The 23,930-nt window shown below is 43.0% G+C and overlaps 1 protein-coding gene across 29 annotated transcripts in view; it reads left to right on the forward strand.

The window, feature by feature from the left end:
• The window catches only part of PTPRD (protein tyrosine phosphatase receptor type D), a 1,167,048-nt gene that overhangs the window by 1,009,804 nt on the left and 133,314 nt on the right, over nt 1–23,930 (forward strand). For 11 of the 29 annotated variants that reach the window (XM_077921375.1, XM_077921383.1, XM_077921379.1 and 8 more), the window contains 5 exons: nt 1,047–1,164; nt 7,723–8,310; nt 8,684–8,784; nt 11,158–11,417; nt 21,485–21,578. In XM_077921375.1, coding sequence (XP_077777501.1) covers nt 1,047–1,164; nt 7,723–8,310; nt 8,684–8,784; nt 11,158–11,417; nt 21,485–21,578 — 1,161 coding nt within the window. The remainder of the gene's footprint in view (nt 1–1,046; nt 1,165–7,722; nt 8,311–8,683; nt 8,785–11,157; nt 11,418–21,484; nt 21,579–23,930) is intronic. The other 18 variants (XM_077921377.1, XM_077921384.1, XM_077921387.1 and 15 more) reach the window with 4 other exon arrangements.

The raw sequence follows: 23,930 nt of genomic DNA on the forward strand, positions 1-23,930 counted from the left end.
CTGGAATCGTCGCCGCAGGGGGGGTGAGTCACCACTTCACACACACACACACACACACACACACACACACACAATATAGGGAAGAAAAGACTAAAGAATTCCACCCAAGGCCATAACCGCCAAAGTTGTGACAAATTGCTACGGGGAATTTATTCCTGGTCCTTCAACAGCAACCAGTCAAAGACGGTAGCAGCGCCCGCTAAACAGGAAGAAAAAGTTAACCTGCAAACAAGAAACATTAAACAAAGGGAGAGTAGGGAGGGTGAATCTCCAGAGCCGACTGCCTGGCTATTGTTAGTTCCACCCCCCGTTTGTAAATGGGGCTTGCCCCACCTCCCAGCAAGAAACTTGATCACTGAGGCTGGGTGTGAACCTCCAAAAATTAACACTGAGAGGCAAGCCAGCCCCTGTTTGCCAGTAAGCTCCCTGGGGACTGTAGCATTGCGTGCGATCCTGTAAAGGGCACCCACAATGTAAAGTGTGAGTGCTCATTATAAGAGAACAAGGGAGGTGTTTGTGGTGAGTTCTGGCACCTTTTTTTCTAGAAAAATAGCACTGCATAAAACAGCTTTAGAAGTTGGAATGTAAGTAGGGTTCTCAGGTATACAGGCAGTGATAGCATAACTTTTTAAATAAGGGCTAGTAAATTCTTAAATAAACCTGATTCCCATTCCCCACTTTATTTGTACTACACCAGGAATAAGACTCTGCACAGAGTGAATTTCAAAAGGATTTCCCCCTCCTCTGTTAGTACAGTTAACAGCACTCAGCCTTTGGCCTTTTGCTTGACAAAACGACTTGGGGCATGCTGCTCAGAAATGCCTTCACGCTTATTGCTGACATAAGTGAAATACAGTGCATTGCAAAGCCTCACCCACTATTCTGGTCCGACCAAAAGCTTGCCATCACTGCAGGTCGCACGAAAGCCATGTGCGCTGATTGTTATATGTTGCAACTAATTGCAAGGCAAAACGATCTTGATTTAGCAGTAGTGCATATGTTTTAATACGCATTCTGGTTTTTGTCTTTGTTTTGCTTCATTTTAGGAAATGATAATAGCGGGATTGCAGCCCGAGACAACCTATTCTCTCACTGTGACGGCCTATACGACCAAAGGAGATGGAGCACGAAGCAAACCCAGACTGGTGTCCACGACTGGTGCAGGTAAATAGATGGAGATTCCTTTCATTTCCTTGCAACCAGCAGTTTGTGCTTTGATGCTTTCCAAATTGAAACTCAAAACGTTCATGTAGGTGGCTATGGCATGCCTCAGTGGCGTAGCAGCGGTTTCCGGTGCTCAGGGCAGGTGTGTGCACCAAGCATGGAGGCTGCCAGCCCAGCCCTCAATGATGGTTACACTGGAGCAACCCCACCGGAGAAAAATGAGGGGCACACTGAGCCACCTGCGGGGTGGAGCCCAGGCAGCCGACGTAGCCCTTGGCAGATGGAGAATAGGCCTGGGCTATGTATTGATACATCACCCAGGGCTGGTATGAGGGCTAGAGAGTGGTGGCGGCTTCAACTGGCAGTATATTGTGAGTGAAGCAGTTGCCACCTCTCCTGAGTCCCTCTACAACCACACTGCAGTTGCCTGCATGTGGGCACCGGGCTCATGGACATGGGACCATGGGCCCCCTGCCCCCCCCCCCCAGGATATGCCCCTGGTAGGCCTAAGTCAGGGGTCAGCAACCTTTTTCAGCCGTGGGCCAGTCCACTGTCCCTCAGACCTTGTGGCAGGCCGGACTATGTTTTGAAGAAAAGAAAAATGAACAAATTCCTATGCCCCAGAAATAACCCAGAGGTGCATTTTAAATAAAAGTACACATTCTGCTCATGTCGAAACACCAGGCAGGCCCCACAAATAAACCAGAAGTGCATTTTAAATAAAAGGACTCATTCTACTCCTCGCCAGAGTGGTGCATGCTCTGGTTATCTCCCGCTTGGACTACTGCAATGCGCTCTACGCGGGGCTACCTTTGAAGGTGACCCGGAAACTACAACTAATGCAGAATGCTGCAGCTAGACTGGTGACTGGGAGCGGCCGCCAAGACCATATAACACCGGTCTTGAAAGACCTACACTGGCTCCCAGTACGTTTCCGAGCACAATTCAAAGTGTTGGTGCTGACCTTTAAAGCCCTAAACGGCCTCTGTCCAGTATACCTGAAGGAGCGTCTCCACCCCCATTGTTCTGCCTGGACCCTGAGGTCCAGCGCCGAGGGCCTTCTGGCGGTTCCCTCGCTACGAGAAGCCAAGCTACAGGGAACCAGGCAGAGGGCCTTCTCGGTAGTGGCACCCGCCCTGTGGAACGCCCTCCCACGAGATGTGAAAGAGAAAAATAACTACCAAACTTTTAGAAGACATCTGAAGGCAGCCCTGTTTAGGGAAGCTTTTAATGTTTAATAGGTTATTGTATTTTAGTGTTTTGTTGGAAGCTGCCCAGAGTGTCTGGGGAGGCCCAGCCAGATGGGCGGGGTATAAATCATAAATTATTATTATTATTGCTCATGTAAAAAAACGCTGATTCTCGGACGATCCGTGGGCCGGATTGAGAAGACGATTGGGCCGCATCTGGCCCCCGGGCCTTAGGTTGCCTACCCAAGGCCTAAGTGTATAAAACATTTGAAATACTAAAGCAATTTTACCAAATAGATAAAAGTGGTGACAAGACCCCAATGAGGATTGAGAGTGTAGCTTTTGGATGAACAAAGCTAAAACAAATAAAGTGGGACCAGAAAAAGCTGAGTACTTGTGCAGAAGGAATTCCTGTAGATGAATTTATTTTATTTTAAATATATAGATTGTGATGTTGTCATTCACAGCAATGATAATTGAACTTCCTGTCACTAACTTTTCCGGAAATGTGAAGCTACTTCCAAAATTCATAATTAAAAACACAATTGCGGTACTGTTCTGCAACTCAATTTCGGTGGTGCCTGTTCAGGAGAATTTCCCAATCAGTTGTTGCCCTATTGTTGGATTCTAGCCACTATAATAAGCCTGATATATGACAAAATGTTCTAATCTGCTTTTTATTTTACCAAATGATTTACAATGCACATGAGTCATCTTCAATTTATTATTTCTGCCATAAAGAAATAATAGTAAGTCTCACATCACGTGGCTATATATATTTAGGCAAAACAGATCAATGTGTGTGTTTTTTAAATCGTCTAAACCCAGATAGCTGCCACAATAGTAAAAGCAATTTACAGTATAAATAATTTAGCGGCAGCTCCCCGCAGCCCCTCTTCTTAGAAATCTGAATGAGCTATTATTATTCTGTTTCTGTGGACTCACCTGCTTTTCCTTGTGCTCCATTGGCTTCAGTGATAGTTATAATGCAGTGAAAAACAGGGCCTGAAATAGATATATCTATAGTCTTTTCTCAGCTCTGTAGCTGCCTCTTACGCAGCAGTAGGGAATAGTCAAAATTAAGCAAAGAGATATACTTCATACACTGGGAAGAAAAGAGAAAACCTGTACAGTACAATGCACAGGATTCTATTTGCACAAGAGTAAAATGTTAGCAGTAAGGAAGAGGTGGGAAATAGCTATACAACATCTGTTATTGTTGGTAATAATAGCTAGTACTTGGGTATGCCCCATTTTTTTAAAAAGAAAACACTCTTTTTGGTGTGTAATAAAGAGTTGCATTTAGATAGAAATGGGAGGGGGGCAGTGGGACGGATTCAGGGCCATACATTGCCTCCTATGCCATTAGGAGGGTTTAGATATACTGCATATATTAGTGAAGGTCATGGATTTTGCATGGACTGCATGACCTCTCTAAAGAGTTTATAACTTGGTTCTTTTTTCCTAAGGGAGAGCTGAGCTCATTTTATATGCTTTGCTCAGGAAAAACGCTCACACCTTTGCTCTCAGCCTTTCGCTAGCCAAAGTTTGAAACTTCAATAGTGTATCACTTATCACAAACAGAAGCTTGACACTGCTCAGGTTCACACATCACATTAAACCATGGTTTTAAGACAGTAAGTAAACAGCAAACCATGGTTTATTTTCTCTTGCAACCCCATAATCAGGGCTTTTTTTTCTAGTCAGAACTTGCCGGAACACAGTTCCGGCGCCTCTCAGGTGGGAGCCACAAGGGAGATGTTCAAGCTGAGTTCTGGCACCTCTTTTTCTACAAAAGCAGCACTGCCCCTAGTTAATAAACCTCTTGGGCTTGCCGATCAGGAGGTTGGCGGTTCGAATCCCTGCAACGGAGTGAGCTCCCGTTGGTTGGTCCCAGCTCCTGCCAACCTAGCAGTTTGAAAGCCCCCCCCCCCAAATGCAAGTAGATAAATAGGTACCGCTCTGGTGGGAAGGTAAACGGCGTTTCCAAGCGCTGCTCTGGTTTTGCCAGAAGCGGCTTAGTCATGCTGGCCATATGACCCGGAAAAACTGTCTGCGGACAAACACTGGCTGCCTCGGCCTGTAAAGCAAGATGAGCGCCGCAACCCCAGAGTCGTTCGCAACTGGACTTAACTGTCAGGGGTCCTTTCCCTTTCACTTTTTTGAGGCAGTGGACTAGGTTTGCACATAATACTAAACCATGGTTTATAAACTATAGTTTATTCAAACCATTATTTAACATTACATGCAAACCAGGCTAAGTATGAAATCCAGGCTAGTTTTGTAAAATTAAGTCATAATGCTTTTCCCCCACAATGTTTCATTGTGCTATTCAGAGGAAGAGTTGCCTGTCTGACTGCTTCTCCACCTATGTATGAAATCTAGACTAAAATGTTCCTACAGATATATTGGTTTTGTATGTGCAAGCTAAGTAGCTGAGGTTTGGGTTCGTTTGTTTTTAAGATGGGTTATTTGTACAGTGGTACCCCGCAAGACGAACGCCTCGCGAGACGAAAAACTCGCAAAACGAAAGGTTTTTTCGTTTTCGAGTTGCCTTGCAAGACGAATTTCCCTATGGGCTTGCTTCGCAAAACGAAGCTTGCCCAGGGGAAAGCGGTTCTTCTCTTTTGAAGCAAGGGGCGGCGGGGAGAAGCGATCTTCTCCCCGCAGCCCCAGGTCCGGGGACAGTGGGAAGCGCTTCCCGCTGCCCCCGGACCTCTTTTGAAGCAAGGGGCTGCGGGGAGATCGCTTTTCCCCGCAAACCCTTGTTTCAAAAGAGGTCCGGGGGCAGCGCGAAGCGCTTCCCGCTGTCCCCGGACCTCTTTTGAAGGAAGGGGAGGTGGGGAGATCGCTTCTCCCCACCGCCCCTTGCTTCAAAAGAGGTCCGGGGCCCCCGGACCTCTTTTGAAGCAAGGGGCTGCGGGGAGATCGCTTCTCCCCGTGCTCCGAAGCCGGGCGGGGGGGAGGGAACACCTGCCCCCACCGCCCCGCTTCGGAACGCTGCTCCGAAGCGGGGCGGGGGGGCGGGAACACCTGCCCCAGCCGCCCCGCTTCGGAACGCTGCTCCGAAGCGGGGCGGGGGGGCGGGAACACCTGCCCCAGCCGCCCCGCTTCGGAACGCTGCCCCGAAGCGGGGCGGGGGGCGGGAACACCTGCCCCAGCCGCCCCGCTTCGGAACGCTGCTCCGAAGCGGGGCGGGGGGGTGGGAACCTCTCACCCCGCCGCCGGGCATCGGAACGAGGTCCTGGACCTCTTCTGAAGGCAGGCGGGGGCAAAAGTCTTTGCTCCCCCCGCCTGCCTTCCCGGGACAGCGGAGACTTCTCCGCTGCCCCGGGCGATCTTAAAATGCTGGCGGGCGGGAGCGAAGCGTTCGCTGCCGACCCCCAGCATTTTAAAATCTCCTCGGGGCAGCGGAGACTTCGCTCCCGCCCGCCAGCATTTTAAAATCGCCCCGGGACAGCAGGGGCTTTTAAAATGCTGGCGGTCGGCAGCAAAGCCCTCCTGTCCCCGGAGCTTGCGGGGCGGGAGGTGGGAAGAAGGGCTTTTCTTCCCACCGCCAGCCTTCAGAACAGCCTTCTGAAGGCTGGCAGTGGGAAGAAAAGCCCTTGTCCCCCCCCCCCCAGCCTTCAGAAGAGGTCGGGGGACAGACTGTCCCTGGACCTGGTCTGAAGGCGGTTTCCCTAGGAACGCATTAATTGATTTTCAATGCATTCCTATGGGAAACCGTGCATCGCAAGACGAAAAAACCGCAAGACGAAGAGACTTGCGGAACGAATTAATTTCGTCTTGCGAGGCACCACTGTATGCCTTGTTCCCAACCTGCAGCCTGAAGTGATATAGACCAGAGAGAACTAAACCACTTGGATCTGCTGAACACTGTCTCTTGCCAATGGAGTGGGAAACTTGCATATATGCTTTAATGACCTCATTCAGATGTCTGATAAACTACACTTTACAAGAGCAAAAATGAGCTCTGTGCCTGCACATTTCCCTCCCCATTCCTCTCCCTCAGGCACCCACCTTTCGCAAGTACAGTCTGATTTATTAAACCACCATTTCCCATTAGTTTTGAACCAAGAAACTGGTTTAAGATGCTCCTCCAAACTCGGATACCAAACCTGTTCATATATCTATATATGTATATATAGATATAGATATAGATATAGATATAGATAGATAGATAGATAGATAGATGGGACGTGGGAGGCGCTGTGGGTTAAACCACAGAGCCTAGGACTTGCCAATCAGAAGGTCGGCAGTTTGAATCCCCGCGACGGGGTGAGCTCCCGTTGCTCGGTCCCTGCTCCTGCCAACCTAGCAGTTCGAAAGCACGTCAAAGTGCAAGTAGATAAATAGGTACCGCTCCGGCGGGAAGGTAAACGGCATTTCCGTGTGCTGCTCTGGTTCGCCAGAAGCGGCTTAGTCATGCTGGCCACATGACCCGGAAGCTGTACGCCGGCTCCCTCGGCCAATAAAGCGAGATGAGCGTGCAACCCCAGAGTCGGTCACGACTGGACCTAATGGTCAGGGGTCCCTTTACACACACACACACACACACACACACACACACAGCTAGAGATCTGAAATGGGTAAGTTTGCCATTGGACTAGATCATAGTAACCTAGCAAATGAACATATAATGACTCTGACCTTATACCAAGGCAGCATCTCTTAAAGGTTTCAGGCACAAATCTTTTCCCAGCTCTCCCTAGAGATGCTGGACTTTAACATTGGATCTATTGTATGCAAGGCATGTGCCACTATGGTACACCCCTTCTCAACATGAGAGTTTTCTGGGATTTTTTTTTAGTTTGTTTTCATTAATCACTCAAAAACTATGTCCACATGTGTAAAAGCTATTCTGTCACTAGGCTTCATAGAAATAGACACTCTGCTTCTCTCCCCCAGCCCTCCAGTTAGAAGCTAGGGAAAGGAGGGAGGAAAGACAAAATGCCTAAGTTTGTTGTGCTGTCTGAATGAATACCGTATTTTTTGCTCTATAAGACTCACTTTTTCCCTCCTAAAATGTAAGGGGAAATGTGTGTGCGTCTTATGGAGCGAATGCAGGCTGTGCAGCTATCCCAGAAGCCAGAACAGCAAGAGGGATCGCTGCTTTCACTGTGCAGCAATCCCTCTTGCTGTTCTGGCTTCTGGGATTCAGAATTTTTTTTCTTCTTGTTTTCCTCCTCCAAAAACTAGGTGCGTCTTATGGTCTGGTGCGTCTTATAGAGCGAGAAATACGGCACTTTATGAACAGGAGGAAACAGTGTGTCCATTACATACATAACTTTTTCAAGACACATGAATAAAGTTTGTTAGAAATGATTCATTCGCCCGCTTTACTTGCTAACATCATCTTGTATTGCAGTTCCAGGAAAACCTCGGCTTGTGATTAGCCACACACAAATGAGTACAGCTCTAATTCAGTGGCACCCGCCTGTTGACACATACGGCCCTCTGCAGGGCTACCGCCTGAGGTTTGGCCGCAAAGACATAGATGCCTTTACGACGCGGGATTTCACCGACAAGGATGACCACTACACCGCGACAGATATTCACAAGGGGACTTCATATGTCTTCAGGCTTTCAGCTAGAAATAAAGTGGGCTTTGGGGAGGAGATGGTAAAGGAAATTTCGATTCCAGAAGATCTGCCAAGCGGATTCCCTCAAAACCTGCGCTCGGAAAGTGCCACCTCAACTTCAGTCCAGCTCTCTTGGCAACCGCCCGTCCTATCAGAAAGAAATGGTATTATCACCAAATACACTCTGCAGTACAGGGATATCAATGTGGCACATCACCAAACGGAGATGTCTGTTGTTCCTGCTGATATTACTATGACGCTTTCAGGCTTAAAACCAGATACCACATATGATGTAAAAATACGTGCACACACAAGCAAAGGGCCTGGTCCATATAGTCCCAGTGTCCAGTTCAGGACACTACCTGTGGATCAAGGTAGGATTTGTCTGCTTACGACTTTTCTTTTAAAGGAATTTCGGTCTTTGGATATCGATATTTTTGAAGCTGTTACTAAAACTGACCAAACCATCGTATAAATAGTTTCAACTAACATCAGAGGTAAAGTATGTGAAACCTTACGTGTTTTGGATTCATTAGTATTCAGTTATCCTATATCAGGCAAGTCTGGCTCACATCTACGCAATAATTGCAGGTAAGAGAAATAGAACGTTTTGAGTTGCCATTTGTAAGAATGGGATATGGTTTTTAAGAGCAGGTAGGAGAATTGTTGAGTGTGTTTAGTGTCGGAAATGGGATGGGATCCTAAGGTCAAGATGTACTTTAAATACATTGCTTTTTCCTTTTCCAGCAGTGTTTGCAAAAAATTTTCATGTCAAAGCAGTGATGAAGACATCAGTATTGCTCTCTTGGGAGATACCAGAGAATTACAACTCTGCTCTGCCTTTCAAAGTAAGTTGTTTTTCAGTTTGTAAGATTTGAAGGGTAAAACCTGAGATGAAGGAATGTTCTCATTAAGCAGGCACATTCCAAATGGTTAACAAAAGTTGGGTCAAGAAGAAGAAGAAGAAGAAGGAGAAGGAGAAGAAGAAGAGAGTTTGGATTTGATATCCCGCTTTATCTCTACCCTAAGGAGTCTCAAAGTGATGGAGGAAGCAAGAAGGAAAAAGGAAAAGCAGGAGGATTTAATTAATATACAGCCCCAAACCAGCAGACCTCAGGGTGGTTAACAACACAAAATCACAATATAAAAAGCACATGATAAAAATCAAAACAAAGACAGCCCAATACTCGCCCTCTTCCACAACACATTTTCAAAAGGGCATTGGATGTCAATCATCCCAAAGCCTATTTAAAGAGGAAGGAAACTTGGCGCCTAAAGGTGTATAATGAAGGCGCCGGCTAAGCCTCCATGGGGAGAGAACTCCACAGACAGGGAGCCACTGCAGAAAAGGCCCGTTCTCTTGTTGCCACTTTCTGGACCACTCATGGAGGAGGCAGTCGAAAAAAGGGCCTCAGAAGATGATCTCAGGGTCCTGGTAGGTTCATGAGGGGAGAACAATTACATGAATCTTAAGACAACCTTATACACCCCTACCAACAACAACATTCTTCATTATGGTCCAAAGACCCACGAAAAACAGTTTCAAACACAAAATGCAGCAGAGATACATGGAAAAGATTCCAAGGCAGTCACTATGTTTTATCCAGAGCATGTTGATTTCTATTTCTTACTACCTTTGAGATAAATTTTGCTATGGCCTGTGTAGTATCATTTGACTTATCTCTGACATGATGAGATAGAAGGTATCAGAATTCCCTGGTAAATTTACCAGTAAGGGTTTAATTAATTGATCCCTGACTTGTTCATACAGCCCACAGTGTATTAAGATATGCTTCATACAATCGACAGCCTGAGAACATAAACAGAGTCTACTATGATAAGGTATACCAGTCAGTCTGCCGTTTATAACTGCAGATGGAAATACATTTAATCTGACTTTGGTAAACAGTTGACGATAACTGGGTACTGACAGATTCATAAGGTACAAGGGTAATTGAAAATCATGCCCATAATGAATTCTGAACACAAACGGTCTACAGGTTACATATGATCGAGAGCAAAGATCACTGTATGCAATATCCCGTAACCTCTGGCTCAAGGATTTAAGGGCAATGTCATAACCCAGATGATGTAAAAAGGATGGTGAAAGTCCAATTCAGGAGATTTTGGGGGCCATAGCTTTTGACCATGAGCTGATAGACTCCTCATTGGTTAAATGTAAAACTAATCCCTCTCCCACACCAAATACCAAAATCTTTAACCAGTTATTTCAAGGCAGCCCATCATGCTTTTGATGAAAAGTGGACATTCACCTGTTTCCAGAAATAGAATTGAATTAGGAGCACAGTTTGGAACCTGAAGTTGGGACCGAAGGAACTTTGCCTGGAAGCCATCCATCTTAGGAAATAAAACATTTATACCAGACATTTGAAGTACATAGGAATTGGGGAACAGATTTTGCATTAAAGACCCTTATGGCTGGTGGAACATAATGACCTCCCTTTGAGTAAAACCAAAAATTGGAGTATAGCAAGTCTGCTCATCTCCGCCTTCTGACAGGTAGTCTGCCAGGGGCAATCCCAGGACTTTGTGTGGTGAAACAACAGCCCTAAATACTGAGAAAAGATATTCCCCTTGTAAATGGGTATTAGATGGCCATAATCTAGAGTAGACCAAATATACCTCTACCGGTACCAGTGTCCTGGCAAGTGGTATCAGGCAACTGAAGAGCTACAACTACTATTCTACCTTTCTGCCTGCGCCCCCAGACTTAACGATTGAACTTGCATTTTTGAATGTCTGGAAGAGAAAGAGATCTGGCTTTAGCTGTTCCTAACCAGTAGAGCTTGCATAAACCTAAGCTAGTATACAGCAAGCCATTACTGTGTATTTGTGTTAAATCCAGTTTAATTTGAAGTGTGCCTCCAGTTAAAGGAATTGTTGTCTAGCAGAACATAATATAATTCTGAGTGGGATATCATAGAAGTTTGATGCAAAGAAGAGCTAGTGCGAATCTTTGAGGAAGCTGCTGGGAATCATTATTTTAAGGTCCCCCCAAATAACTGACGTTTTCAGGTAATTCTGAAGAATTATACATAGTTGTGGCATATACTTACAGACAAGAGAAGGTAAACAGAACATTACTATCTTCTTGAGTATTGCTGGATCAAAAGCAGTAAAGGGCAGCTAACGTGGTTTATTCTTTCCCCCCTTAATTACTAACAATTTGCTAACAAAAATGAAAACCCTCACTTTTTTAGATCCTGTACGATGATGGGAAAATGGCAGTTGAGGTAGATGGCCGAGCCACTCAGAAACTTATCACCAACCTGAAACCTGAGACATCATATTCATTTGTACTGACCAATAGAGGCAATAGCGCTGGAGGTCTTCAGCACAGGGTAACAGCAAAAACAGCACCAGATGTATTGCGAACCCAACCACTGTTCATTGATAAGACCAATGTCGATGGAATGGTAACAGTGAAGCTACCAGATGTTCCTGCAAACAAAACTATAAAGTGAGTTAAACGTCAAAAGTCATTCGTACTTTATTACTTACTGGATTCTCTGCATTAAAACCATGAACTGCTGTAGTTGCAGCAGCCTTGAACTGCATGTTTCAGGTCAAGCTATCAGAATTTTACATTTATTTATTTATAACATTCGTATCCTGCCTTTCTTCTTTGTGTCCAAGAAATTCATGCCATTAACTCGAGGATCTCCCACCTGTGCAATGGGACTTCTTCTCCCTGTCCTCGCCCTCTGCACTCACACATATCCATCTGTTCTGGTGGTTCCCCCAGTCCTCTGAAGGGGATTTAAGGGGGTGCACAGAGAAAAGAGTGTGGGAGGAAGTCCTATAGCACAGATGGATGTTCTTGCAGTAACAGGACGACTTCACTGAATGAAACCTGGTGTGTGGGGAATTCTTATCTGGGCCCTTATCCTTGCACTGCCCAGGATATCAAATCTCTAGTCATATTCCCAGATTTGGACAAATACAGAGACAAAGCAAGGTATGCGGAAGGAGATTTTGTGTTGTCATGGGTGGAGTAGGATCTGTAGAAGATGACACAAGTGTAACTGAAGCTCTTTGTGAACCTTGACGATCAGACATCAAAAATCAATAATGTTTCTAAACTTATCATGTCACTGATGTAGGTTTGGGAGAGCAAACACCAGTTGTACGTGGCACTCTATAACCTGGCCAGATGAGACGATGACAGCAACATCTCCCCAATGATAGAAAGCTCTGATATCAGAGACAACAGAACTTCTAACCTTCCTGGTTTTATATCTTCCAAATTCTCAATATATGTACAATCATCCAAGAAAATGTGGGGGAAGGGACTGTCTTTTCCTTAGCATTTCATCAAATATTTACTAAATATTTGTAAATGTAGAGGAAACCTGAAAAGATTATGAACATATTCCTTAAGAGTAGATAATCTACATGCCATTCCTCTTTCCACTGGCACCGCTTTTTCTATAATAATAGCACTGCACATTCCCATTTTTTTTCTCCCAGCTACAGCCTATGAACAAAACAGCAATACAGTGGTACCTCTGGTTGTGAACGAGATCTGTTCTGGAGGCCCATTCGCAACATGAAAAGCCCGCAACCCGAAGTGCCATATTTGCGCAGGTGCGCGGCGCGATTTGGTGCTTGTGTGCATGCGCGAAGTGTAATTTAGCGCTTTGCGCATGCTTGAGCGGCGAAACCCAGAAGTAACCCTTTCCGGTACTTCTGGGTCTCCATGGGACGCAACCTGAAAAAACGTATCATGAAGCAAACATAACATGAGGTATGATTGTATCGAGGAAAGGCATTTCAGCTCAGCCTTAGGAAAAAGATGTACCCACAGAGTGGATTTTGCTGCTACTTTGAATAATGCTGGTGATGACATGTGCAAAGATGGAGTGATTCTGCTCTGTCTTCCACTGGGAGATGTATGTTCTTAGTGGGCTACAGCAGAAGTATAAAAGAAGACGAGCACTTCCTTTGCACATTTCTTGAACTGCTCAAAATGGCTCTAGTCCTGGTAAAGACATAAACTGTAGAACTTTGGTTGGCTAAAACACTGTAAGGCAAAGCCATAAGATGGGTCAGTTATGTTTAACAGTCCAGTCCCATCATGTACAAATTAATAGGGCAATGGCGGTTTACTTTGTCTTCCCTTTTAAATGTTTTTATCACAGACATTGCTTAGAAAACAGATATTTTTATTTCCAAAAATAGCACGTCGTGATTTAAATCTAAAAAGTGATCCCATAATAAATGAATTTGGCAGCTATATGTTCTGTTCACAGTGCTGGAACATGGTTTACAAGGCTTCTTAAATGCTTCTGTGCAGATTAAACAACAAAGATAGTACTAAAGACCTGACAGCAAAGCGCCAATAGGGATTCAAAACGATGGACAATAAAGAGTTGCCAGGAAAGCGTGAAACACAGTACAATCAATAAGTGTTATTGCTCTGTTTGCAGTGATTCTTGCTTCCAATAAGACTCCCATGTGTGTGACGAAGGAAATGGGAAGGAAAATGAGCAGGTTGTTAAATATTGTTGGGGATACAACCTGGATTTTCTCAGCTGACATTTTATACCATGAGCTTTGTAAATGGAAGACCCTCTCTTTATTGCTAATTGAGGAATTCAGAATGAGACAATATGAAAATATATTACATTGGAGTGTTAACAGGATTAAAGTGTGGGAAATGAAGCCATTGCTATTAAACTAAGTAAAGATAAAGTTTGTAGAAAAGTATAGAAAAGGAAGCCTGAAGACAGAAAGCATCGGAATGATTTATGGAGAAAAGTAATTACTAGAAAGGGCCAGCGTATAACAGCAACCAGGAGTAGCTAACATCTGCTGAGAAGACAATAACCTTTTTCATAAGTTGTGGAAATGTTGGAAGCAGGACTGAATTTGTGCTGTGGCTCACGAGGGATTAGCCACAATATCTAAGGTAATAAATAAGAAATGCGTCTGAACATCTATTACCGCTGAGAAAACTCAGCTTGTTCTAAAGGTGAGCTCTCAGGAAGCTATGTTGGTTTATGGCAAAGGCACAGTTGTCTGTCCTGACTCTGGGCAGACTTGAGTCCTAGCATCCCTTTTGTTGCAGGGTGCAAGCAGGGCAAAAAAAGATGACATTTACGTAGGCCCAGAGATCCAGAGAGGATGGATCTGGGCTGCAGTTCCTTTATTATGATTTTAAAGGCTGAAACTTAATTATAGAAATATCCATAGCAGCCAGGGTGGATAAAAATCAAGTTTTTTTTAAAAAAAAAATTTTAAAATTTAAATTGGATTTTTTAAAAATTAAATTGGAATTTTAAAATAAAATGCTTTTGGAGGAAAAATCTTTCTAAATATAGTTTTCTATTTAAGTCACATTATAGGCCAAAGGCTATTCATCCGTAAATAAGGATTTCAAAATAACCTAGGTTTCTTAACAGGGATTCCTACAATCTGAATGTGTAAGAATTAAATTTAAGTTGCAACAGTCTAATTTCCTTCTGATAATCTACATGCCATTCCTCTTTCCACTGGCACCCCTTTTTCTATAAAAATAGCACCGCACATTCCCAATTTTTTCTCCCACCTGCAGCCTAGGAACAAAACAGCAATACAGTGGTACCTCTGGTTGCGAACAAGATCTGTTCTGGAGGCCCATTCGCAACATGAAAAGCCCTGCGCAGGTGCGCGGCACAATTTAGTGCTTGTGTGCATGCGTGAAGTGTAATTTAGCGCTTTGCGCATGCTTGAGCGGCGAAACCCAGAAGTAACCCTTTCCAGTACTTCTGGGTCGCCATGGGACACAACCTGAAAAAACATATCATGAAGCAAACATAACATGAGATATGATTGTATCGGGGAAAGGCATTTCAGCTCAGCCTTAGGAAAAACATGTACCCATGGATTTTGCTGCTACTTTGAATAATGCTGGTGATGACATGTGCAAAGATGGAGTGATTCTGCTCTGTCTTCCACTGGGAGATGTATGTTCTTAGTGGGCTACTGTATTGTGTACGTTGTTTGTAATTAAACTTTTTGCTTTGCATTAGTTTGCGCAAATTACAGCATTGTTATTCACACACAAATCTTACCACAGCTGCATGCACAAACACCAAATTCAGCAGTTAACACTTGGATGTTGATTTCAAGGTTAATGTGTAGGACTGATCATAGTCCTGACTGGACTTTAAAAATGTTCCCAGGCTTCTTGTCATATCACAACTTCAGTCACTTTTCGTGATAACGGTGTGAAATTTATAATAACCAGTCACCTTGGTGGAGCTGAGCTGCCAGGAATTGCTGTTAACTTCCCATTGGTGGCCAGAAAGATCTACATCAGATTCTGATCTACCACATTATTGAAAGTACAAACTTTAGTATAGATTTTTAAAAGTCAAAAATGCATTGGCACAGATGATTGTCTGGTCAATAACTCAGTCAATGTATGAGTCAAATAATACACTTTCAATAAAACATTTCAATACCGAATTATATAACCACTGTCCCATTTCTGACAGACTGCTAGTTAATGTCTTCTCTTGTTTTGTTTCAAGTACTCAGTTTTCAGAGTATTTCACAGATGCATTGCCATTCTCTCTGGGTCAGCTACAGATAAGGTAGCTTGTTAGGCCTAGCATCCATACCTTCGATGGCACTCTGGAGTCAGCTTGCCCGTATTCATGGTCAACCCTTAAAGCTGAACTCTAAGGATTTATTTTTTAACCAAGTTGCCATAAGTACTTGACCACCATATTTCTAGAATGATGATCATATCTTTCTACACACAGGAGCCTGTCTGTACATCCAGCAGCAATAAATTTGGCAGCCATTTGTCATTCTGGCTGTGTGTATGTGATGAGTGGAAGATCAGAAGTACTGTACTTTTCCATGTATAAGACAAGGGTTTTTTTTACTCTAAAATAGTGTTAAAAACCAGAGCTCGTCTTATACATGGAAAGTGCATGGGGAGGGACGGGTGATTGGTTGCAGCCGCGAGCGATTTGGTGGGTGATTGGTGGCTGTGTCAAGGGCTGCTTTCGATTGGCTGTCATCGCGGCAATTGGGCGTGCGATTGCTGGCCATTGTTGGCTTCTGCTACGCGAGCAATTGTCAGCATTTTTCATTTGTGTTAGTGATTTTCTGCATTTCCCCCCCCCCAAAAAAAGCTCAACAACTTTGGCCCAGCTCCCCCCATTTATTTAAATTTGACTCCTCAAAAATAGAGGGCGTCTTATACATGGGGGCGTCTTATACACAGTACTTATGTCTCGTTAGAAGGAATTTTCTTTAGACAAAGCTCTGATGATGAATGTCAGAGTGGCAATGAGAAATGAACAATAAGGTAATTGAGACATAATACATTCACCTTGCTTTAAAAACAGCCTTACTCAACCTGTTGGATCCCCAGATTTTGTTGAACTACAACTCCCATCACCCCTAGCTAGCAAGGCCAGAGCTCAGGGATGATGGGAGTTGTAGTCCAACAACATCTGGGGACCCACAGGTTGAGAACAGCTGCTTTACATGCTCCCCAAAATTGGGGCCAAGTTCCTTTTAACAATTTCTTCTTGGGTTATTTGGCCTCCTAAAGTAATGATCATGACTATGAAGGGTGGATTTCTGGTTATTCCCTAAGCCAGGGCTGACTGAGGGCTGCATTGACAGTCAGCCACCAAACTGAGGACCGCATGCCACATACAGTCAATGTATATGTGCGCGCACATTCACCACATATGCACATTCTTGCATGTACAGTGGTACCTGGGTTTAAGAACAGCTTAGTTTATGAACAACTTGGATTAAGAACGCTGCAAACCTGGAAGTAGGTGTTTTGGTTTGTGAACTTTGCCTTGGAATAAGAACATGTTCCACTTCCTGTTGAGTGTGTTTCATTTGTAAATTGAGTCCCCCATTGCTATGGGAAAGCACACCTTGGTTTAAGAACGCTTTGGTTTAAGAAAGACTTCCGGAACGGATTAAGTTTGTCAACCAAGGCACCACTGTACATGCATACCCATACCAGATGTGCAGGCACACAGAACTCGCTATTCTTTTTCTGTTTCTCTCTCTCTCTCTCTCTCTCACACACACACACACACACATACAATCTCAGATCAGAAATAAAAGAGCTCTTTGCCTGCTCCTGAATGCTGAATGCTGACCAAATACAGAAGTTAAGGAAGAATTCAGTTAGACTTTTTAAAATGACCTCTTGTGTGTGTGTTGAACTACAGATGCTTCTTTTTAATTTTGTTCGGGAAATTGACCTTCCCCATTTTTACCCTTTTTTTTTTTTTTTAAAGGAATGGGGTCACATTTTGATTTACGGCAGTGACTGAACATGCCTTTGTCTGACTAGAATGAGCTACCGGTGTTACTGAATGCTCTAAGGGTCTCCAGTTGTGTTAAGGGAGTTTGTTAAAAAAAATAACATTTGGCACAATAGGTTCGTTTCACAGGTGGACAATAGATACTATTACCAGTGCGCAAAACAGTTTCTGTAAATACAATTAATATCCTTTGGCGGGCTGCACAAGTGGATGTAATGCCAAGTAATTTCTTTAGGGATTTAAGTCGGCAATATGCATCCATCTTAACGGTCTACACACAACAGCTTTCTGCGCTCTCTTTAAAGTTGTATTAAACCTTTTTCTTCCTTCCTTCCTTTACCCCTGCCTGATTTCCTTCTTTGACTAACAGTCTGTGAAAAGTATGGATGTGGGGGTGATTTGCAAGAGTAATTCACAGTGGGGCAGAACTGCAGCAGCATTGCAATTTACCTGGATGGGTCAGGGAGGTAGTAAGCTTGGGACTTCATGAATAGACTCATGGAGCCAATCTGGCACTTCTGCTAGTGCATTGTTCAATTATTATAGTAGAGGAGTGAGCTTGAGAGGAGATTAATTGGCTAAAGCTATGCTGTGAAACATTCTTCTTTGGTGATCCCTCATAGCTGAGTAAGATGGTCTTCCATAAACATGGTTCCGTAAGTGACTGTGGAGGCCAATTCTGGATCCACACGTCCTTTCACAGTGGGGACATTGGTTTCCGGGCGGGAGTTGATTACGGTGTAGATTTGCCAAGCGTGCCTTCCTCTTGGCACGTTTCTCCCTTGCGTCCTGAGTTTGAGTGTCTTCAAAGCCCATGACACCTTTGGTAAAGGCTGTTCTCCAGCTGGAGCGCTCGCAGGCCAGTGTTTCCCAGTTTCCGGTGTTTATACTACATTTTTTTAGATTTGCCTTGAGACAGTCTTTGAACCTCTTTTGTTGACCACCAGCATTACGCTTTCCATTTTTAAGTTCAGAATAGAGTAGTTGCTTTGGAAGACGATCATCAGGCCTTCTGAATCCAGATCATTGCATCTGCAAGGCCTCAACAACATTGTATCTCCGTATCAAATGTAGGACAACAGATATATGAACTTTCCCCTCTAGTTTTGAATTTGGGAAAACTGGAAAGCAGAAACAAGATAGTTGCAATATCAACTATCTGAATCACTGTAGAAAGCAGCTAACTAATTTCAGATGAGGAAATGTTTGCACTTAATAGTAGACTTTGCATATGAACATCAGAGCTATGGTAAATGTCAGCTCTATTAACTTGTTGATATTTTGGCTAGAGCCAAATCAGTGTGTGCACTGCTTTGTTTTCAGTGTGTTCCTTTTAGTTTTCAAGTCCCAATTTTCTTATCTAATTGAAAATGGCATTACTGAGAACATTAAACAGTCAAGTCAGCACTTTGCAATATTTATTGGCCACATTATGAGGGCAGATCTTTGCATGATCCAGGAGACATTTTCTGAACTGAGTTTTAGGATAAAGGAGGCAAATAGCTAGAATGTATACTAAATTCCCAAACTTCTCTTAAGAAGCCATCATGGGTTCTTTTTATGTGTAATTTAAACCTGTACTTACAACTTTGTCTACTCTGTATGGAATGCTTGAGCAGAGGTTGCAAGCAATCTTAATGACTTCTAGGATGAAAAATGATAAAGTTTCGTAATCTGACCTGGCTACCTATGTGTATTGATTTTGCAAGTGCTTCGGTTCCATTAGCTGAATTGCTGCGGTGTTTGAAAACAGGTTGTAGCAAGTCATTGCCAAGAAACGATCGTTCTCATGCACCTTCGTTAACTGCTGATATGGGGTGAAGAAAGATAACGGATATAAGATACCTTTTAGAAGGAGAAAGCTATTAAAGTGCATATCAAAGCATATCCAACGTGGTTTTTCTTCTTCAAGCTGCTTGTTAAGTAGTGCATTGCCCTGAAGACATAGTCTACTGAACCCTGGACACCTCCGTTTTCCCCGTACATGTATGCATGTAATGTGTTCCACCTACATGTAAACATTTGTGATGCCTGCATTTGACAAAAACGGCAAGCCATTCGCTATTACAGATGGCTTGTCAATAGCTTAACATTGTTTCTTAAAACCCTGCTCCTTTTTACTTTGGACAAAATAGGTTCATAATATAGCCTGCAGTAAAATGGCTGTATTTTCAGGCCACTTTTTCTTTCTTACTTTACCGGGTCGTGCAAAGATTGAGGAAGATGGGAGTGTGGAAGTCAGGAGTGCTCTTCCGTGCTTCCACCCACTGTTTAAAGTCCTATAATGTTCCAGAATGAGGCTGCAACATGATGTATTGTGGCTCTGGGGAGCATTCTGGAGTAAAATGCTGGTCATTGCTGACAGCAGTGCCAGATTTATGTATAAGCTAAACAAGCTATAGCTTAGGGCCCCACTCTCATACAACAGCAGTGTTTTGTGTTGTGTAGGCTCCTATGATGTAAGTAATGGGCCCCGCCTGCTAGCCTGCTCCCTAAAATATCACTGGTTTGCTCATTTCTATATATAGGGTGCCTACATTCTGCATGTGTAAATGGCTTTAGATACCTATTAGGTCCATAAATTACCATATAGCATATATTCAACACAAAAAAGCGACAATTTGTTGTTGACAAAGGACAGCTGGACATATAAAGGGCCCCATTACCTTCAGGAGCTTAGGGCCTCATCAAACCTAAATCCGGCCCTGGCTGGCAGCCACAGTTAAAATTGAGGCCACCAGCAGAGGACCCCATTTCTCCCCAGAATACCACTTGGAGTCATGCTACATGGTGATGTAGGATTCTTCCAGGCCACTATGGGTATTTATTTATTTTATTCAATAAATTTCCATACCACTCTATATGTAGTGAACACATTAGAACAAAATACAAATTTGCAGAACCCCTTTCAATTCTATCAAAGCCCTTTTGCCTCCAGATTTGATTCGTTTGAAAAATTCAGTAGCAACACTCACAGTTCAATCCTATGCATGTCTTCTCGGAAGTAAACCCCAACGTGTTTGGTGAGGCTTAATCCCAGATAACTGGGTATAAGATTTCAGCCTTGATACTTCAAAAATTAAGCATCAGAAAAAACGGACCAGAAGACGTTTCCTTTTTCTAATCCAAGTTTGTTGTAATTATTACTGGAATAGACTGATGTTTTGGTTGGTAATGCATAGTTTCAATCCCTACACCAATAGTGAGTAAAAGAACAAATCCTATTTAGGTCTTTAAAAATGTATTTCATTCCTTTAATTATTGTCCCTGTCATCCAGCTAACTTTGAGGGCCAACAGTATGATAGCACGTCTAATTTTTGTTTTTGTTTGGTTTCAATGTTCGGAGATCACAAATGCCATCTGCTTTAAACTGTTTTGTAAACCTTAAAATATTGATCAGTGCAATCCTGTACATGTCTACTCAGAAGCAAGGGTCTATCACTTCAGTGGGATTTACTTCCAGGTAACTGTGTATAGGATTGCACCCTAAATTAAAGGTTCGTGTAAGTAGTATTTTATTTAAGTGAATTTCTCTTTTATCATTACACCTTTGAGTTCACTGCAATTTTTACTGGAATCTCGTTTATTTGGCTACATTCATAGTATTTAAGAGCGTCAATTAAGTGTATCTTCTAAAATCATGGTGATATTTCATGAATAGTTCTATTGCATTTATCAGAGAACTGTGGAATGGAGCATTTTATATATTTGGATAATATATATATATATAGAATTCTGAATTAATTTGATATTTTGGGTAAATTAATTTGATATTTGGATGTGTATGGTTGGATCCAGATCCACCTTTCCACAAATGAAATTACTTCTTCTGGTGGAAGCAGCTCTAACTGACTACTGTCTCCTTGAGGAAGGAGGGGAGGCAATTTAACCAGTCAACTCTTTCTTACAACGCTTCAGAAGGTCCTCTAATTCTCAAGAGAATTGGTTTTAAAAACCCTTCTTCCCTTCTATTAGAGTGAAACCCTGTTCAAGGAATTGAACCCATAGAATTGTGAATTAACTTTATGCTGGCAATATCCACGTTATATCAATAAATTTCAGATGATGAGAAGTTTTCATGCCCAAGATATGCAAAGAGGTGGTTCTACTGGAGAGTAAAGAGTTGTTGTTTTTTTACAGATTACTCCACATGGGAGCATCATGTAACTGAAGCAATATAAACACACTGTTCCCTTTATGCAGGCCTCATCTTATGTTTGGTTTTTTTTGCAGAGGTTACTATATAGTAATTGTGCCTTTGATAAAGAAGTCTGATGGAAAATTCATGAAACCACGAGAGAGCCCAGACGAAATGGAATTAGACGAGGTACCGTGTGCTTATTTTAGCTCTTTTTCCCCTGTAAAATTGTTTGTGATAGAAACAGCCTTAATGATTGTGTCCAATTAATGTACCCATGTCAGCAAATTTGACTTTTTTTTATAAAAAAAAAATCTTATCATTTTGTATTGGAGTTGGCCTCTGGGGACAGAAACAAAAAGCTAATTACTTAAATTAAAAGACATTAAGTTGCAATGAGGCACACACACTGTCTGATCTTTGTTGGCATTAATATTTTATTCCTTGCCGATTATAAGACGTAATGCAGTAAGTGAAATGACTTGTCAGCAAAAACTTAATCACCATTGATATGAACTCCAATAAAGGTCTGGTTCGTTTAATGGGGTGTTTGCCAAAGCTGAATCACATGCTAAGTTGTCATTTGCTCTGCAGTTTAACATTTGACCTACCTCTCAGTTCTCTTTACTTGATTCTCCCGTGCTGGTATATGTCTGTCTCATGTTCGTTTTCCTCTACGCTCCAAGATTAGGCACAATGAGAGAGACACCTTACATATTCACCGAATAGCACTGTAATAACTGGGCTGTTAATTAACATATATTTACCTGTCAGTTTCTATCTTGCTTGTGGGCGAATTACTCCATTAATTTCAAAACATCCCATTATTTTGACACATATGGCATTTTGAATTGATTGAATTTTTTATTTTTTATTTTTATTTTTTTAAAAAAAACCTTCTTCTCGTTCAGTGTATTAGTTAATAGAGAGATGAGTAAACTCTATACTTGAAAATTGCAATCCTGTCTGAAGATGTGTGCGGAAGTGCTTTATATAACATACCTTCAGACTCAAATTCAGGTGGGCACAACTGAATTTGGAAATCCCCAGTTATTTTGGGAACAACCAATTATGATTCTCAGATTGCATTTTTACATGCTCTCAGACCTAAGAGAAAAGGACATCTGTGCGAAAGGTAGACATCAACAACACTGAACTACTTGCAAAGTAACCTTGGATGACTTCCCTGTGATGAACTGGCATAGCATGCTTGAGCGTTCATATGAATTCAGCACATTCAGATGCAGGGAGTCTGGGTCAGAAAGTGGAAGGAAAGGTCTTCAGCAGATACTGGCCCCTTTCTGTTAACAGTGGTACTTGTTAGTTTGGCATAGAGAGCTTAATCTGCCTAGAAGAGTTTGCATTATCAATGCTGAAGTTCCTGAGGACCAACCTACACATCCCTCTTAATGTATATAATATGTAGCTACATCTTCAATTTTTCCTTAATTAATTAGGTGGAGAGTGGAGTGTTGTCTGGCCACAGCAGGCAGGGAAGCTGTTCCCTCCCCAGCTGTGATCGAAGTGGAATTTAATCCTGTGCACAGGTAGAGAGCTTAGTAAAAGGTGAAAGATTTCTAAGATCTGAGGAGAAGCCATAGGTGTGGCACATAGCTATTAATGATAAATTAACATGTGCTATTAAGGTAAGAGGGGACGCAGGTGGTGCTGTGGGGTAAACCACAGAGCCTAAGACTTGTCGATCAGAAGGTCGGCGGTTCAAATTCCTGCGACGGGGGTGAGCTCCCGTTGCTCAGTCCCTGCTCCTGCCAACCTAGCATTTCGAAAGCACGTCAAAGTGCAAGTAGATAAATAGGTACCGCTCCGGCGGGAAGGTAAACAGCGTTTCCGTGCGCTGCTCTGGTTCGCCAGAAGTGGCTTAGTCATGCTGGCCACATGACCTGGAAGCTGTATGCCAGCTCCCTCGGCCAATAAAGCGAGATGAGCTCTGCAACCCCAGAGTCAGCCACGACTGGACCTAATGGTCAGGCGTCCCTTTACCTTTATTAAAGTAAGACAGAATATGCAGGAGAAATGATTTTGAGGAGATGTGGGAGGTATTTATAGAATTTGTGCTGTTGAAATGGAAAGGGGTCAAACCATCACAAGAGGTGTTGAAATTTTGGGAGGTTGGATAGTTACAATGGAATGGTCTCGGGGGTGGGGTGTACATTTTTACTTTTATTTATTTATTTATTATTACTTTGTCAAAATGAAAAATGCTACATACAACACTGGACAAGTCTCCTGTTGCAGGTTCAACTGCAAAATCTTTTTGGGGTGCTGATACCTCAGCAGCATTCAAAGGAAGTCTCCACGTTCTAGACATCGGTAGGGTTGCAACATGGGCACCCACCCACACATTCATCAAAATTATAAAGTGGATACGGTGCTTAAAACTTAGTAGTCACAGAATTCCCTTCCTTACTCCAATGGGTGCTGTTCAAAGGGCTTTTACCTTGGCCCTCTGTCAGGCTCTCCCTTCAGCAATTCAAGAAGGCCGCTATAGGAAGATACCATATGAGGAGAGGAAATACCCAT

The sequence above is a fragment of the Podarcis muralis genome, chromosome 17 (assembly GCF_964188315.1).
Source record: "Podarcis muralis chromosome 17, rPodMur119.hap1.1, whole genome shotgun sequence".
In the NCBI taxonomy this organism is placed as follows: Eukaryota; Metazoa; Chordata; class Lepidosauria; order Squamata; family Lacertidae; genus Podarcis; species Podarcis muralis.